Below are 19,179 nucleotides of genomic sequence, written 5' to 3'. Positions count from 1 at the left end.
AAAGATGAAGTGACACACTGTTCTGTGGTGAGGTGAAGTGAAACGAACGCTTAATAACTGTCTGTAAGGCAACAGAACCCATTTTAACCAGCATCTACACACCTCAGTTTCTTGTGAAAAGGGCCTATCATCACACATCTGCCTAAAACCATGTTGAGTTAAAGCAAGTCCCAAATAGACCTGCTTATGTGGTTTATGTCACTCTATGCTAGAAAATGAACAAAATATGTTCCATTGTTAACATAGTAGCAGAGTAGCAGTCATCTTGATGTCTGAACTGTTTGTGCACTTTTATCCCTTTTTATAGAGGATATTAACAATTTGTCATACAATGTTAGACACCATATAAGTATTTTAAATCAACTCAACAAGGTTTGAGGCAAGTGTATGATGATTTTAGGCATGTTATTTCCACAGTACTAACTGATGATGTACAGCTTCCAATAGTTACATAGCTATAGTTCAAAATGAACCAGGCAAATTTTAGACACCAAACATGTTATTGGTGAATTATGTTTGAAGTAGGGGGGAATATTTAATTTGATTCTTCATTAAACTGTTGCTTTAGGTGCTCCTTTACAAGACAGAGCTGTTCTAGAGGTGGAGATAACCTGGAAGGATGCTTTCACAGACCATTATTTCTGCATATTCCCTTAGCATCATGATGTCGGGTCTCCATGGAAACGCTGTCCTGTGATTCTCCAATCACTGTCACCTATCTTTTCCTTTTTTTGCTTTTTCTTTTTTGCTCTGTGAACAGGTGTGCTAAGTGCTCCCTTGTGGTCTGCACTCAGCCAATTGTTCTTTTTGTTTTTGGACTGTTTAGAATAAGCGAGAATGATGCTGTATATTACAGTTCAATGCTGCTGTGAAATTAGACTTTTTTTTAATTATTATTTTGAATATCACCTGTTTAAAGCTTGCAGCTTCAATACAGTCCCAGTGACTTACTCACCAAAGGAGTGGGAGACTTCTCCACATCCAGAATCAACTTGCCTATGTTCCCTCTGTCATGGATTCTCTGCATGGCCTCCTTCACCTAAAGCAACAGAAGACATATGTGTAAAATCCCACTATGCAAGTACAAGTATGCTCCTTATGTCTAATGCAGCAAACAGCTTCTCTCTGAAATAATTATTTTCTGCAGTGCTCAAAAGTCTACAGAGGGTGGCAGCAGAGTTCAACATAATTAAGACAAATCTATAAATTTCCATTTTCAATGCGTCTGTCAGTCAAAATGTCTCTCAACAGCAACATAATTACAAAACATAAGCTAAACATTTTAGTCACTGCTGCATGAAAAGTAAGAAGGAGGTGAACCTGTTCTCTTGCATGGAGAAGCAAAACAAATACTGGCGAAGAACACAGAGAATGGTTATGCCACATTTGATGGAAAGTAATAACAGCGCTGACAGAGACGCACTAAATCACTCTCAGAGTCGTGCCATTTAGAGCTGCTCTGAGACAGGGAACCAGGATGGATTTTTCACAGCCACAGACAACACAAATTTGAACTGAGGTATGAGGTCAGACTGACTCCAGCCTCAGACACTTGTGCAAAGCCATATCTGAAAACAAGCTGCAGCAGACACAGAATATGCTCAACTGCTTTACCTTCGAGAAGACACAACCACCATTTTCCTCTATACATTTAAAAGTGATTTTACAGTAACAGTTTTGCAACAAAATAACTTCACAATTTCTGCCATATGCCAGCGTCAGTCAGGAAAGATGTTCAGTGTCTACAGTTGCTCCCTTGTTTTGCATGGGAGCTATGAGGCTAATGTCCAGACAAGTAATGGAAGCTTATGACCACCAATTAGCATTGTGCAAACTCAATCACATCGAGTCATCAAGCAATCTCAAAAAGACTTGCTTGTGTAGTTTCTATACACAAATGGAAAGTATGGACATACCCGAGGCTTCTGGGTGGCTGATACTACTGTTCTCAACTACAACACAATGCAACATGATTTTCCTGTCACAAAACCACAGAAGCAAGTCTACTTTAAATTATTATACAACTCAATGCAAGGCAGCATGCAGTTTTCATAATGTTAATAGGTATAAGCTTCCATCATTGGGCATCCAATCACATAATTAAGCACATCTTTTTATCCCTTTAATTACTATAGTGTTCTTACTTCATGTGAGCTGCACTTCAGCTTGGCTTCCTGCACTGTATTTTCTCACACTTATCCTCACCACCTCATGTTCAGAAATGAGTGCTGTGTCGGAGCTGCCCTGTCCTGTCTGTTTACTGTGTTACTTATCGTATCTATTGTATTGTTTGTACTTTGATGTTTTGCACACTTACGTTTGCATTTTGTCTGTACTGTATATTTTGCTCCATGTTGCACCATGTTGGTCCTTGAGGAACGTAATTTCGCTCCACTGTGTACTTGTTCATACGCTGATCAGGCACAACATTATGACCACCTCCTTGTTTCTACGCTCATTGTCCATTTTATCAGCTGCACTTATTATATAGGTGCACTTTGTAGTTCTACAGTTACAGACTGTAACTTACCTGTTTCCCTGCATACATTGTTAACCCTCTTTTACCCTGTTCCTCAGTGGTTAGGACACCATGGACCCTCACAGAGCTGGTACTATCTGAGTGGTCATTCTCAGCACTGTAGTAACACTGATGTGGTGGTGGTGTGTTAATGTGTGTTGTGCTGGTCTGAGTGGATCAGACATAGCACTGCGGCTGGAGACAAAGACTCTTGACTTGACATTTTGTATAAAACATATTTAAGTTGCATATATAATACAGAATGTTGTTAAATTTATGCATAAAAATGACATATTCCAAACTGACTATTAGACACCAAAATTGTTTAAGTGTAACATTTTATTAAACTTACATTTTGCAGCTAAATTCTTAGGTAGTTGCTTGTCTTGAAGGGCGGGAGGAGCACACAAATTTGCCTGGCCACTTGTTTGGCCCACCTTTAAAGATGATGATCGATATGTTATTAGATTGTCAATACAGATTGTCAGTTGTCAGTGGATAGGAGTTTGAGAGATATACGTAATACATAATGTCTGTTGATTCTTTTTAAAGTTGTTTCTGTTCTATTAAGGCCAAGTCTCAATGCACATATTTAGTTTCCTATACAGTAAATCTTTTTTGCAGTGCTTTGTTTTTGAGAGACTACTGCAACAGTATTTTGTGCATGCTTCTAGTGGCATAATGCCCGTGCCAAGTGGAAAAATTAGACAGAAGCGGCGCGAGCCAGTATAAAAGGCTACGCTCATTAGTGGGTTTAATGCAGTTTCTCTGGGGGAGTTTATGAAAAGTAAAGTAAAGCATAAGCATACAGTATAGCTTAAGTCTCTTTGTCTCTTTTCACATTAGGAGAATGGAACTAGGAGGTGGAGGGGTGGGAGGTGTGGGCAGACCGTAGCCTGGCAGGGGCAGATATGATCTCCTTATGAGATACGCTGCAGCCAGAGTCCTCACAAGAACCAGAAAATTTGACCAAATTAGCCCAGTTTTATCAGCCCTGCACTGGTTACTAGTTCAATTTCGCATTGATTATAAAATTCTATTATTGATCTATAAAGCTCTAAACAGATTCGCCCCTCAGTACCTAAGTGAACTTTTCTCCTACTATGAGCCATCACGTGCCCATCCTGTGCATCTGATGCTGTTGACCCCTCTGCCCTGATCGGGTGCCACTGCTCACCAGCCATCGGCTTGACCACCGCTGTTGCTGCTGCATTATCATAAGCTAATCAAATTAGCCACTCCCCCCCCACCCCCCCACCCACTTTGTTCTATAATACTTCATAGTATCAATGTTCGCTATCCGGTGTCGACCGTAGGAGGATGGGTTCCCCTTCTGAGTCTTGGTTCCTTTTTCTTCCTCTTTTAGGGAGTTTTTCCTTGCCACTGTTGCCACTGGCTTGCTCATGGGGGCCTGTGACCTGGATTTTTCTTTTCTTTTCTTTCTGTACTGCTGATTTTTCTGTAAAGCTGCATTGTGACAACACCTGTTGTAAAAAGCGCTCTATAAATAAACTTTGCTTGCTTGCTTGGTTGCTTATGAGAATACACGTCTGGGGTCAACTTTTAGACTTTCAGTGCTGGTTTGTCTCCTCTAAAGGGTATGCTCTATTCACATTTGGAGTATAATCAATATCACAAGCAAAACAAACAAGCTAGCAAACCACTGTTGTCATCTACTATTTTCCCTTGCAAAAGGATTTGGGAGTTTTTTTGGGGGACTTTTCAGCCATGCTAACTTATATCACATCAACTGCTGTTTTAGCAGGATGGATCTATCTACAAATGTAATCAATATATGCCAGCATTTAACAATTAAAAATGTATGTTAGGGCTCCTTTTCTAGAGCCTTTCAGAGCCTTTTCTAGCCTTTTACGGTACTGCGTCAGCGGCCTGGGAGATTCACAGACCAATCGCATGTGTTTTAAATATCACACGTGACGCTATTCAGCCAATCAGATCTGTGCATTACGATGAGCACTGAGACTCGAGTGAGAGGCGAGACACAGCAGTCGGAGAAGAAAGTAAGTCAGAGAGAAGTTATTTCACACATTGTGCTCTAAAAAGAGAAAACTGACAATAAATATTGTTTGAAATATCACTGAATTGTTGAATTGAATTTATTTGATTTGATATTCAGCTGTTGACTGTATAAGATGTTGATATTCCTACTAGGCTACTTCAGTAAACAGTATATGGCACTGAATCATGATGCAAGGTAGACATAATGAGTTTCCGGAGCTTTGCTTGAGGATATTTTCTCTATCTGGACCTTACTGAATTTTTAATTAAAGACCCCCGGTCTAAGTGTTGGCCCTATCAATAGGAGGTCGGGGGTTCGATCCCTGGTGCTGTTACAGCCATCTGTGGTTGGGAGTCCAAGAGAGCACAATTAGACTCGCTTTCTGAGTAGGATGGCCCCTATTCTGCCCCATCACTGCAATGCCAGTCAGTGCAGGCGTCTGTTAGCTGACATAACAGATCTGCCGGTTGTCGTTTTCCTACAAGCATGTTCGGCTGTCCAGTGATGTTGCATGAGCAGCAGTTTGAAAAGTTGCAGTGGTGCTTCACAGGTCTCAGAGGAAGCCCGTGTTTGCCTTCGCCCTTCTAGCACCGGTAGTATCGCGTGTTTGGGGGAAGTCCTTACAAGTGGGTGGAACTGGTGACAACTAAAATAAGGAGAAATTTGGGGGAAAATCCGTATTTTAATGGTATGTAAAGGTACGTAAATCACTACATCCCTGCTTGTTAGCTCCATTAGCCTTACAGCTCCAGAGCAAAACTGTAAAGTATTACACCAAACATCACATATTCTCATCTGCGATAAGAACAAAACTGCTGCTTTAAAGACAGAACTAGCAATGCTAAGCAAACTTCACACTATATGCTTTTCCCAATGATTGAACTGTTTTTTTTTTTGTCGTTTTCACCCAATTTTGCCCTTGAAAACTTCTGCTTTTCCACAAAGAAATTTCAGGCATTAATAAACACACGTCAACATCACTTATCCTGATGGTGACCTTATGGGCTCGAACATTCACCTGCAATAAGTTTAGTACTGTAAATGACAACAGAGGACTCCACTAGCAAATTCACTCTTTTTTCCTTACATGTCCCAATATCACCAATAAAGTTTTTATGTTTCAGAGATATGTAGCTTGATCATCAAATCCCTGGATGTCAGCTCTTTGAAGATCAGTGTATAGCAGGACACTGGTGCTATTTCTTTTTGTGCAAAGTAATAAAGCCTGACGTAAGACCTTGGGGACCTGGCAGCCTTTTCAGCCGAAGTGACTGGTAGAGGTGAGCATGTCTAACACCATAAAAGCAGGATTATTGAAGGGCTATTGTAATGAAATCCCTTAACCTGGCAGATACATTCTGTACAGAGTCAGGTATCTATACCTGAGACATGCCTCTGAAGCAAAAAGTAAAGCAAAAGTAATAATACTTTTTTCTAACAACAAAGCACTGCATATATAAGCTTCACCAACAGACTGTAATACAGTTCTCCAGAAATGTACAGATGAAATAATTACCACCAGATGGTAAATGTTACGAACATAAAGGTGTGCTCTGTATGTCACATTCTGTGTGTCTCTTTATAAGCCTTAGTTCTCCTAATAGGTTTTTCCTTTGTTTCATATCCATTATGTCTAATTAAAGCAACGTGCTGAGACTTACCTACTCACTATTTCTGCTCGAACGGTTCATTTTATAAGTTGAAGCTGATTTTTTAAAGGGCCCATATCATGAACAACCAAGCTTTCTTTGCTTTTTTGACATAAAATATAATGTATAATACCACAAGAACATTATAAATCGATTTCAGGAGGAAACAAAGATAAATGTAGATTGTGTTCTACAGTAGATAACATTATCAGGATAAACTACATTAAAATATGTCTCAATATGCTTTTGTGAACTTTTCGTGGATATGGTTAGTACTTAAAAACAGTCCCAACTACTTCTTTGATTCAAAAGAGAGCACAGTTAGTCCTGTTTAATTGGATTTAATGCAGCACTGTATATGAAATGTTGAATATGTATCATAAGATTCAGTTTTTTGATAGCATTTTTTAATGTTGCACTACTTTAGCTGTTCCAATTGATCAGATTTCAGAAAAAAATTAGTATCATCATGAAAACATCTTGAAGTATCATGATATTACATTTTTGCCATATTGCCCACCTCTATGCTACAGCTACTGTTGTCATCTTTCCTGCTTTGTCTGGATAAAACTACACTTCCAATATATTTTATATACTGTCACGAGAACTATTTATTACTTCACAGATACTTACTTTTTAAAATGAGGATAGTTTTGAGATACGGTATTTTTTGTTTAATTCATTCATACGGGAGTAACGCAAAGCATTGTAGGGCCAAACAGTCCCCAAAGAAAACTGTGTAACATATAAAACTCAATGGCCATTTTGAACATAAGACATTGTGACTCCTGGTTCCTATCATCACCACAGTGGATAGACTTTTCTTACGTTTCACCTAAATTATCCTGTTTACATCTCAATTTTTGAATTATGTATTTCCTGTGTCCTTAAAAAGCTTAGCTCCTTCCACAAATGAGGTAATTCACCAGCTGCCCAATTATCTTACCAGGCATTACCACTGCCTGCAGTATTGATAGTTAAATCTGTAGCTTCTTTCTGCAGCCTCCTAGTGGTTACTTCACCAGCAGAACAGAAATCAACTCCATCAAATAACATATTCTTCCTGTTCCTCTTTTGTGTTGAGCAATGAGGAGCGAGAACCCCCTTCTGTGAAATCAATTCACACCTCTCCACTAAGACGGCTGTGCTGAGATAACATGGACAGCACAACAGGAGCCTCCTACATATTTTAATACTATCATGATAAAATGCTTTTCCGAGTGTATCATGGATATTATCAGAACATTGACCAACTGCATGTTTCTCAAAAAGAGAGCCTAATTAGTTGTGTTTAACTGGCTTTAGCGCGGTAAAGTATGTGAAATGCTGAGTAATAATCATGATCTCTGAGATTTTGATGGCAAATTTTAAATGTGGCACGACTGGTGTCTTGTGTCTGATTGTGATACGTATCGTGTATCATATAAAGTATTTATGTATCATGATATATTTTTGACATTTCCGCCCATCCTACTTCACATCACCAAATCATGCTCAACTGCCATAATAACAAGATACCAACAATAAAATTCCATGATGAATGAACCGATAGAAATGGTCCAAAATTGCTCCATTTTAAAAATGTTGTTATTAAAACATCCTTTACAATATCCTATAATGTTAAAGTTTTGGAGATTTGAATTTTTTGTTCCACCAGTTATGACATAAATCTATTTTACTTCTGGGTTTGTAAGTCACACACATGTCCATTGAGACATTCCATCAACTTTATTACAGTTCAACTGAGGGACCCCCAAAATGAATATAAATCACATTTTTACTATGAAAAGGGGCTTAAACTACACATGTATGTATTTAAATGTATTCATTCATAAAAGCATGTCCTTTGTCAAATAAAGAAACTACATCAATACTAGTGGTGTCACGATGCTAATATTTGTTTTTGCTCACATGTGGGTTGCAAGATGATATACACTGTGAATTAAATATGGTATAGCTCCATTTAACACAATTCATAGTACAAAAATCTGAACCATGAATGTATAAAAAAACCATTGCTATTTGGTTAGTCTAGCCATTTAAAATGGTGAGCTTTAGCTTTATGTTTTCTAAGAAAATGCCTTGTGCTAGTTCTTCTTTCAACAATCACTGTTGTCTGTTTAGAAGAAAAATGTTCAGAATTACTAAACATTATATAAATACATAAATAAATGAATGTGATGTTAGCAATCTTTTCTAAATCCATATCTAAAATATATCATATCGTCATGCAAAAACAGCAAGACATATGATTTTTTCATATTGTTGCAGCCCTAATTAATACTGTACTGAAACCAATTAAACTACAAGCAGCAATCCTATTAAAACAAGACTGCAGAGATGAGGAAGGGATTTGACTGTTGTGTTTTAATATATGTTTTAACATGACTCTGCTTCATCACAGTGCATTTTCAGTGTTTTATCCATCGTTTTCCTAGAGCGAGCTCCAATTTTGGTTACCACTTTCTGCATGGCTGCCATCGAAGAAACACTGCCCTTGGTACGCTCTCCCCTCACCCCCCACTGCTGATCGGCATGCCTTTAGAGTAACATTCGCCTCATAAACCGCCAACAGCCATTTCTCCAGTTCCCCCGCTTCAAATTCGGTCTCCTCTCAGAGGCACTACAGACATGTAGAGAGTTTGATTGCTTCTGAATGAGTCCACTGCGCCAGCCCCAGAGGAATGAGGGACAATAAAACACATCAGAGAGAAAGCTCTTGAGAACAACAATGCCCCAACACTCTGTATCCACAGTGACACATCCCTGACCCTTCAACAGGTTTCAATGTCATTTCTCATTTCTTCTCATGGGATTTACCAACTGCAGTAACTGATATTCAGACCAACACAGACAGACGGATAGATAAGCCCTCAAATTCTGGCATGTAATCAAATGGCAGTTGTATACACCACTGTGCAAATGTGCACTGTGCAACAAAAGAGACCTTCATTTATTTCATTTCCAGCCAAAATGGCTGTTAAATACAGGTTAACCATTTTGAGGAGAAACTTCTAAAAAAACAAAGTGAATAAATAAATAAACAAAAAAACAATGAAAACATTGAAATTACAATCATCCTGGTTCACAGAACAACAGACTGTCCACCTGGACCTGGCTGTCCAGACCTCAAAATCATTGAATGCCTTTGGGATTACTTGGATCAAGTACGACCAACTTCTAAGACTGAACTTTGCTGGTGTGGAAAAATATCCCTGCAGATTTCTTTGAAAAACGGAATGCAAGTCTCCAAAAAAAGAAAGAAAGCTGTAATAAATGCAAAAGGTGGACACAGTAAATAGTGAAAAATTGATATTGACATTATCTTTGCACTCACTGCGCTGTCCCTTTTCATATTTGCACAGTTTCTGTACATGTTCTTCATCCACATACATACATTTTTACATAAGCTGCGCTCACAGTACATACTACCTACATTTGCATTCTCTCCATTCAATCCACTCATTCTCTTTATTGTACGTACTGCTACCACAGCATTGCTTACCACTTTTACTGCACTTTATATGTAAATAATATTGTATTTAGCACTTCTGGTTAGACACTTAATGCATTTAATTGGGTCTGGACCTGTATTCAGTGCACGATGACAGTAAAGTTGAATCCAATAATCTAATTTCATCTAAGCTTCTGTGTAAACATGTGTTGTCTGCTTTTTTCATAAAATATGAATAACTTGTATTTAATGTTCCTAACTTCACTGCATTGATTTTTATCACATTTTTTGGTTTAATCTTTGATTAGTTACACTCAATGTAAGTTCTGCAGCTACAGCCTCAAGTCAGCAATGGGACTTTCATCTAAAGACAAAAACTTAACGGATACTTTTCTGTAAAACAAGACTGCACACACTTTTCATCAAATGGATATCATAATAAATGATTCTTCTATTTATACAAAATAATGTGATATTGGAAAATTTCTCAAATTTCTTCTTTCAGTGGGTTAGGAAATCATTATCTGGCAATGACTTCAATTTCTAAGAGTTAAAAAAAACACTGAGTCATATTAGCTTTAGGCATCTGAAAGGCTGATATTCAGGATCATGACTCATTGTATGATTCTGAATCACTCTTCGTGACCAAAGTTTAGTGCGATGAGTCTCTCCACTGCTCATGTACACACTGTAAATCAGGACACGAGGCGTATTTCACGTGTCCCCACACTTGCCGGTAATAGTGTGGATATACAGGGATGAGCTGAAATGAGAAATGTGATTCTTCCCACAGCAGAGCAAATGCTCACCTCATTTGCAATGGAAAACTTGCTGTCTTGTGTCAGCTCTCTTTCTCATACAGCTTCTCTCAAAGCTTTTTGAAAATGAGCAATGGAGATTTAATTCTGCTGTAGTTGCGATTAAAGAGACTGAGGATCACTCAGCAGCTCTTCTGCTTGGAGGATTCATAGCTCTTTCTAAACATTCCTTCCATATGTAAATTTTCAAGAGCAACACATTTACATATGCGGTAATAGATTTTCATTATGAATATGGCAATTGACTCTGTAATCAGCAATGAGAAATGTATCATTTCCAAGTGTCTGTAAACATCCATTTCATCCATTCAAAACACCAATGCAGCTGTTGCAACAACACGATCTCACTGTGAACATCAACAAATTCTAAACCTCACATTCGCTAGTGTTATACCTGTAGTGAGAAAATGCCGGTATCATGGAAAAACGTCTTACCTTTTGGAAACAGCAGTTCAATGTGGTGTGTGAAAATTGATGAAATTAAAAAACAAGCTGTTTACAATTCATAATTTTTGTGAAACAAACGCAAAAAATAAACACATTTACAAGTCATTAAGCTCTGCCCAGTCATGTTGAAGTTATAAAGTGTTTCAGCCTGTACTGCATTTGGAATCAGGTCCAATAAAGCCAATCAGAGCAGAGCACATTTACATATATCAAGCTTAAGTAACAACAGTGTACTGAATTCTAAAGGATGAAGAGAGGTTGAGAAATGGTCCTATAAAAATGAATTACAACTGTACAGATGTGTGTAAGTTTGGGCACCCCGGCATGTATATTTACATATTTTGTTGATTTCTGAAGTGAAAAGAAGTAAAAACCTCTGCATTTAAAAAAAATCTGCAAATATTACTTAATGAAATAGAAATTGTGACGTGCAAACATCTGGACATCCAACTAAGCCAGTACTTACTAAGACTTTGGTAGATAACAAGTCTTTACTTTCTTGTTTTTGGAAGTCTCACCCACTCTTCCTTGCTGAACGCTTCCAGTTCTGCCATAATTTTGGGCAGTCTTGCAGATTTTCAATGATGCCCAAGGCAGGGCCATCCTAAAAACTTCAGCTTGCATTTCTTGAAGTAGCTCATGGTAAATTTTGTTGTAGATGTTGTAGAAGCCAGCCTCTTCTCAGCTCCAGTTTCTTGACTGATTGTGTCATATTTGCTTCCAGAATTTATATTTATATATTGATATTTAATGAAATCCATTAGATATGCCACACAAGTAAAACGCATTAAACATACATCTTAATGCTTAATATTTGGCAAGGTGTTCTTTTCATCAAATACTACTGCTTTTTTCTCCACACATCCACACATACCTTTGGTAATTGTTACAGGTAAAGTTTCCTTCTGATGACTGTTCTATGCAGATCATGTTTGTAGAACAGCACCAAGCAGTAGAATGGTGCTCCACCATTCTGTGTCAGCTGAACCTTCCTACAGGTCTTTTGTCATATGATTTGTTTTGCCTTTCTGACAGCATATTAGCAGCTCTATCTGTCCTCCAGAGGACAGTTGCCTTGACTTCCGCAGTTCCCTTTAACTGCCAATTCTTAATGACTGCTCAGGCAGTGGAAGTCTTTTTATGACCTTTCCTCTCCTTTGTAGGCAACAATTAGCTTAATTTTCAGATCCTCAGCCAGCTGATTAGAAGAGATGTTGAGTGGTATAACAAGATTTAAGGAGAATTCAATACACTTTTCCTAATAACAACTCTTAGTTTTACTGAATCAGATCTACTGAGCACTCAATTAAGGCCTAATAAGTTAATTAAGCCCTGAGACTTTACAACTGGATGAAAGTGTCCAAACTTTTGTAAATGCCACAATTATTATTATTTTTTGTCTGTTTAATTTAATCAAATGTAAAGTAATTTATAGAAACATTTATGGAAACTTGTTATATTTGAATATAGTTTGCTACAAGTTTCTTTTAAGAAGTCAACAAAATATACAATTTGGCCACATAAAAAAGCAGACTTGATAAAAAAAAGTAATGTATAGCAGAAATGTAAAAAACAAAACCTTTCTATGGTGCTTTACCACTCAGCAATATTGTGAAATGCAGAAGTATTCTGTTCACTCATAAATTGATATGGGGAAACTGAGTAAGCTGTACCCAAATGATCTACACTGTCTATCACTGAGGTGACAAATCAAGGTGACTGAGAGACCCAATTCAGTCCAAAGTGAAGCTTTAATTCTTCCAGATTTCAGCCTCTCTCTCTCCCTCTCCAGTCCAGATTCCCTCAGTTTTTAATCTCTTGTTAAAGTAAATTCAGGCTTTGAGTCTTTTCAAAAGCCGAGTAGAGCAGCAAAGACAACTCACGCATAAAACATGTTTACAATCCAGATCAAGTCCAAGCAGTACTTACCCATGTACCAAACTATGCCACTTCGTAACCATTAAAGATACATGAAAAGCCTGTTCACTGTTTGCAGTCATAAAGGACCCTCGCCGTTCCCAAACTGCAAAATAGAACTAGTAATTGTGGATGTGCATCCTAACCTGATTAACTCTAAACAAAACTGAATGTAAGCCTTTGTGTTTAGCCCTCTATTCACATTCAGTATTTATGAGAGGTGAGGTAATCTGTGTAAAAGTAGGGCAAATCCCACTGAATGCGCCGTGACAGAGAAGATGGCATGAGACTTTTACTGGGCTTGCAGCTGAAGGCGCACGGCCATGCTTCACAGTACCCGAGCGGGTGAAAAACACAAGCCTGTACCTAGTATCCCATGTGAAAACACAATATAAGACAGTGTTAGGGTTCTCCATATATCGCTGTTGTCAGAAGAAAACCTTGTATATAAAATGATAACTTTACAGGGAAAAAAAACTACTTTCCTTTTAATGTACGTCACTGTAACCACACATTTTTCCCAAGTGATTGGACAGTTTCTTTTGGTCCATCCATCATGAAATTTACACACAAAGTAAAGGGTAACAGGTATTTTAAAATTATATCACAAACAGAGAAACAACAAAAATGGAGATACAAGGTTTTCTTCTGACAGCAGTGATATGCTACATAAATGTATGAGTGGGAATTTTATCTTAACCTATCACTGTTGTTGAAGAAATCCTCATATCTCCAAAATGAGAACTTTACAGGAGGAGGAAAAAAACCTACTTCTAACTTGAATCAATGGAACTAATTTTGGGCTGTTTCTTTTCTGTTTCTTCATTCATCATGAAATTTACATAAAAGTAAAGGGTAACAGGTACCTTCAAATTATTTCAAAAACTGAAAAACATCAAAAATTGAGATATGAGGTTTTCTTCCAACAGCAGCAATATACTACTTGAATATGTAAATGTACACTATGGGCTGTTTTCCCAGACCCAGATTAAGCCTAAGCCCTTACCAAAAAGAAATACTCAAGAACGGCAGTTTAGTCTAACACAAGGCCTAATCCATTACCGCAAGAACTAGTTAGTTCAGCTACTCTAAGGTACGCTCATTGCTGATACCAGCACTGTCCGTTTGTATGATCTCTACAGAAAAGCACTGACCAATTGATTGGTATGCGCTGCAGCAGCTGCACATGAGCCAAGGTCAACATGCTCAATGTCAAGTATTGACCAGAGTGGTATAAAGCCTCTCTAGCACTGAGTTCTGGAGCAGTGGAACTACATTCTCTGGAGTAACCAATCCCTTTGAGATGAGCTAGTGATGCTTGCGACCCAGAACTGACCATTCACTATCAGTACCGGACCTCACGAATGCAATCAAATCCTCACAGCGATGTTCCAATATCTAGGGTAAAGCCTTCTCAGAAAAGTAAAGGCTGACACTGCAGCAAAGGGCTTTAGTTTTACTACAAACTGGACAGTGCATTTATGTATTTGTCCCCTTAGGCTTGTGTAGCTTTAGCTGAAATCACTAGTTGACCACAACATAAAATGTACTGGCACATGCACAATACTACTATCATTCAACATGAGACAGAATATAGTATGTACCCTAAACTTGTATTGTAAACCTATTCAGGGTAACTAAGTAAGACCATGTAATTTGTTATTGCTGTCAGAGCAAACCTTGTTTTTTCCTAATGGTAACTTCATATGAGAAGAAAAAAATTCTTGGTTTTGAATGGAAGATAATGAAGCACGATTTTATTATTAAGCTAATTTTGGATCATTTCTATTGGTCCACTCCTCATCATTTTTAACACACTGTAAAGCCCAGCTGCCATTTTCGAATTCTTCAAAAAACTGACAATAATCAGGACAAGGTTTTGTCCCGACAGCATTGATATATGACCTATGGGTTAACCTATCTATCTTTGTCAAATATATATGTATGTATGTATGTGTGTGTGTATGTATGTAAAAACATATTGTTGTATGTAACTACAACAGTGAAGACGAGGAAGGAACAAACCACAGATGTGAGGAAACATGACAGATTAGCAGTCAGGAGAACAAGCATGAGGGAGCGTGAAAAGACTGAGACAGGAAAAATATTGATGCCTTTGAACTTTGGTGCTCACAAAGACTTGTGATCACATGTATTCTTGACCAAATCAAGTCCCACTTCTCACTCGAAGCCCGGATTAACCAATCTCAAGCTCTCTGATTCTGAATATACGAGAAGAACCAATTCATTGGAACATAATTATGCATAGAACAGCTAAAAGTAAATGAGGAAGAGGACAGCCAGTAAAATGATGGATAGGCACAATCAGAAATATCACGAACAAGCCATTAAGAAGTCTAAAGACCCAAACGAAAAAAAAAAGATATTCAGGAGAAAGAGTATCCATATGGTTGCTAGGAGTCGGAGCCAAACTGACAGCACTATTAATAACATATATCACATTTTCATATCAGATTTTATGCTCACTGGCATCAGTAGCCACAGTTGTCTGTCCAAATGTTCACTCACTGCAATTTCAGCAGGATAAACTGGAAGATATTGCTGTTCATACTGGTTCAAGACCAGCTCAGACTACACTGTATTGTATTATTAATTTCAGCTACAATGCAAACATAATATTCTGACTACAATCGATGATAAGAAAAGAAAAGGAAAACTTGATCTCAACCCAGCTTAAAAAAGGCAGCTAGCTTCTACCACAGAGACTCAGCATGGTTGAATGGAGGGTCAGCTCTCTCTCACCCTACAAACATCTGAAATCCTCCTCCCACATGCTCACGACAATGGAGTCCAGGCTTCGGGCACTCAACCCAGCCTCTAACAAAATCTCCACACAGTCTGGGCTCGGAGAATACAGCAACCAATCAAAGACAAAGCCTAATGTCCAAATAGAGGAGAAAGAAAAGAATCTACTTTTGAATGAATAATGCGTTTCAACCTAATGTTCATCTTTTTCCAATCTAATCTCTACCTGCCTCTTCTGCATCGTACAGTTGATTACCATGGACAAACATTTCGACATGTTTTCCTTGTGAACAATTGAGTGAACGTTCTCCAAAATGATGTGTTTTGCATAAACGTTTACTGCAGAATTCAGTAGATGTCTAATGGCTTCTATTATAACTCGAGTCAACATGCTCTCTGTCTGGAAATGCTGAAATTTAAATTATTTGTCCATGGTAATCAACCATATGATACAGATGTTGCAGGTGACAAATGCCAGAGTATTCCCAATCTAGGGAATGTAAGGCCCATATCCTACACTCTGCTTTCTTTTTTTGTTTTCCATTTACTGTTTGGGTGGCTTTATTAGCCAAAAACTGATATGTCATGTTTACATGACCATTTTCCAACATCTCTCTATCCCTTAGAATTAAATAGGCTGTTTTGTTACTGTGTCTTTAAGACATAAAGGAGCTCTATTCTGACTGGCTCCCCTATTGTGTGCCTCCTTTAAAAAGGAGGGTCCAGACTAAAACACTCCTAGATGGATAATTCCCAGATGGATAAGCAAATATCTTGCGTTTTCAGGACATCACTTTTACATGTACTGCATGGACATTAGAGTAAAAAGTGCATTTCGACTTTAACAATGTTTATATACTGAATAATCATTTATTTTTAAATACATTTTAAATAAAGTGGAAAATATTTGATTTGTGCAATATTTAGTTTGTCAAAAAACAGGTATATCCCCTCCATAAAACCCATCAAAGAGCCAGCGTGACATCTTCAAAAGTACATTAAGAAACATGAATAGGATCGTTGTGGCTAAATGACTGGCCTTTGGATACAACTCAGCACATTTGGTAACCAAAGAACCTGCTTCCAAATATTCTATTTCAGACCTCGAACACTGGTAGACCCTGCATTAACACACTCCCTGGTGCGATGTAGCGGCTTGTGCCAGCCTCTCCGACAGCTTGCGAGGATCATTAGCTTCTTGTGAGACACATCATAGGGTCCGATACATCCTCAGACATTTCTTGGCTGCTTGCACTGATGTGAGTTTTCAATGAGCTGCTCAGTCTTTGGGATAACAGTGAAAAGCAAAGAGCTCCATTTCCCTCGCATGATTTCATTATGGCCAGTAAATCCTGCAATATGCAGAGCTCTGCGGGAGCTAATATTAAGGCCCTGTAATGACTGGATGGGTTACATTCAAATCTTTTATCAGAACATGCTGACAACAAAAATGACACTGAATGAAATCACACTGGGCTTTTTTCACAGTGCCTGAATTGCTGATGCTATAACTAGTTCCTTTACAGAGCGCAGCTTTTTTTATACTACTTGTATGTAGAGCTGTCACAATCGACAGTATTGGTAACTGTCCAAACCCAAACCAAGCCCAACAAAATTCTGTCTGAACAAGAACCATATTACTGTGTTTTGAGTCTGAAACTGACAAAATTCAAGCATAACAAAATTGTATCCATCTGTACATCCATCATCAGCCACAGTTCAGAATAAAATCCAATAGTACAGCACCGTGTTGGATAGTTACTGTGTAGTAACAATGACAGCTGTCATTAGAGCATGGATAAATAAAATTCAAAACAATATAAAAGAATATGCTATAATACAATAATCAGTAAGTTTAAATTCTGCTTTAATGAATTTATAATTGCATAATTTATTATTCATGTCAGCCTTCAGTTTCATCCTAAAGCTATATTCCTTCTTACAAAACCTACTGAATATATAAAGTATTTTGGACAAACAATTAAACAGGCTGCACTAAACTGTACCTTCCTGAACTGACTTATGTCCTGTTTTTTCTCAGGTGTGGGTTTCTCATGAGTACGATTTAAGATAATGAAAGAGCTTAAGAGTAAAAACTAAAGGAGGGGAAAATGCAGGAGAAAATCTGTTCAGTGTTAGAGACGGACTCAAGAACCCAAATGTTAAATATGAACCCGCCTGGGCTCGGACAAATATTTAAAACTCTAGTGTCCATCAGGCTGTGTGTCTTACTGTAAGACAGGACAGTATTTCCATCAGGGTATTTCAACGCAATGCCAATTTTTTAATTTGAGAAATTCCATGGTGTTTTGAGCCAGTCCCTTCAGCTACAAATGCTTTGTAAGTAATGTGAGTGCCACTTCTCTAGTAATGCTAATTTCCACTAATATTTGTAAAGATTTCAATGTCACATTAAAGGTAAGCTGCAAGTGGTGCACATGTTACTGCTCAAAATGTTAAATACTATTTAAGCCAGTTCTACTTGGACATTTGAAGCATTTCAAGTTTGTAACAGTTGTCTTTCAGTAAAGACTTTCTTAATGGAGGCCTATCAGCCTGATAGCCATCTGTTCAGTCCAGACCTCATTGACCAAAACCTTTTACTTCATATCTACCATGACTTAATTCATAACAGCAACCACTTCATTTTAATCCTTCTACATGAAATTTGTAACTATGAACATGCATGTGTTAGTGAAATCCTGAGATGCTGGTGTGGGTTTCCTCTCTTTCAGTGACGCTCACAAATGTGACTTGAGTGCTAACAGCTCCCACTTGTGGAGAATGTTCAAGCTGCTAAACTCTGCTTTATAATGACATGTAAATTGTGAGCAATCACTAACCTGATTTGAGAAATCAAATTTAAATGAGAAATCATGATAGTCCTACCAAATGTCTCTACCAACATTCATTCAAACTGTCCTCAATGTCTTTTGTGACACTACAAACAACAATGAAGTTACTTGCTCTAGTTTGCTTTACACTAACAGTTATGCTTTACTGCAACAATTAAAAAACAAATTTACACAATGTTATTCTGATATTCAAAGTAGTCAATCAGCCAAAAACGTTTTGCTGTCAGAAGTTTGCTTCTTTAGTTTTGCACTGGAGGTAACACGTAATGGAAGCTTATATGAGCGCGCAAGCTTGCATGTCTATATCATCACACATTTGCCTCTAACCATAAATGCTAAAAACAGTAATGGCAGGCATTCTGAATCCTGAAATTGAACTCTTCCTGCCTATTGTATGGTAAACGTCTGACAGCAAACTACTCAAATACTATTGGAGAAAAGAGGAAAAAGTGTGCAAACTTGATTTTTTTTTACTGAGCTCTTGCTTTAAGAGACAGGTTGCCATAGTGCACTTTTTGTCTTCGAACAAAGAAAACGAAGGCTGAACCCAACAACCTGATGTTATTATGTGAGATCACCACAGAAGAATCCCAAGTGCATGAAGAAAAGGTTTCTCAGAACTGAACATTACACAGGTCCCCACAACTCAGGAGTATACCATACCTTTCATCTATTTTTGGTGAGAACTAGTTGTGCTATTTTGAGGCCCAACAAAAGGAGGTTTTCACTGAGCTT

At 37.9% G+C, this 19,179-nt stretch overlaps 1 protein-coding gene across 1 annotated transcript in view; it reads right to left on the bottom strand.

The window, feature by feature from the left end:
* The window catches only part of vat1l (vesicle amine transport 1-like), a 54,809-nt gene that overhangs the window by 7,230 nt on the left and 28,400 nt on the right, over positions 1–19,179 (bottom strand). Inside the window, exon 8 of the mRNA XM_017707237.2 lies at positions 956–1,039. Within this exon, the coding sequence (XP_017562726.1) occupies positions 956–1,039 (84 nt within the window). The remainder of the gene's footprint in view (positions 1–955; positions 1,040–19,179) is intronic.

This window comes from Pygocentrus nattereri, chromosome 15 (genome assembly GCF_015220715.1).
Source record: "Pygocentrus nattereri isolate fPygNat1 chromosome 15, fPygNat1.pri, whole genome shotgun sequence".
NCBI lineage: Eukaryota > Metazoa > Chordata > Actinopteri > Characiformes > Serrasalmidae > Pygocentrus > Pygocentrus nattereri.
This window is presented reverse-complemented; position numbering and strand designations above follow the sequence as displayed.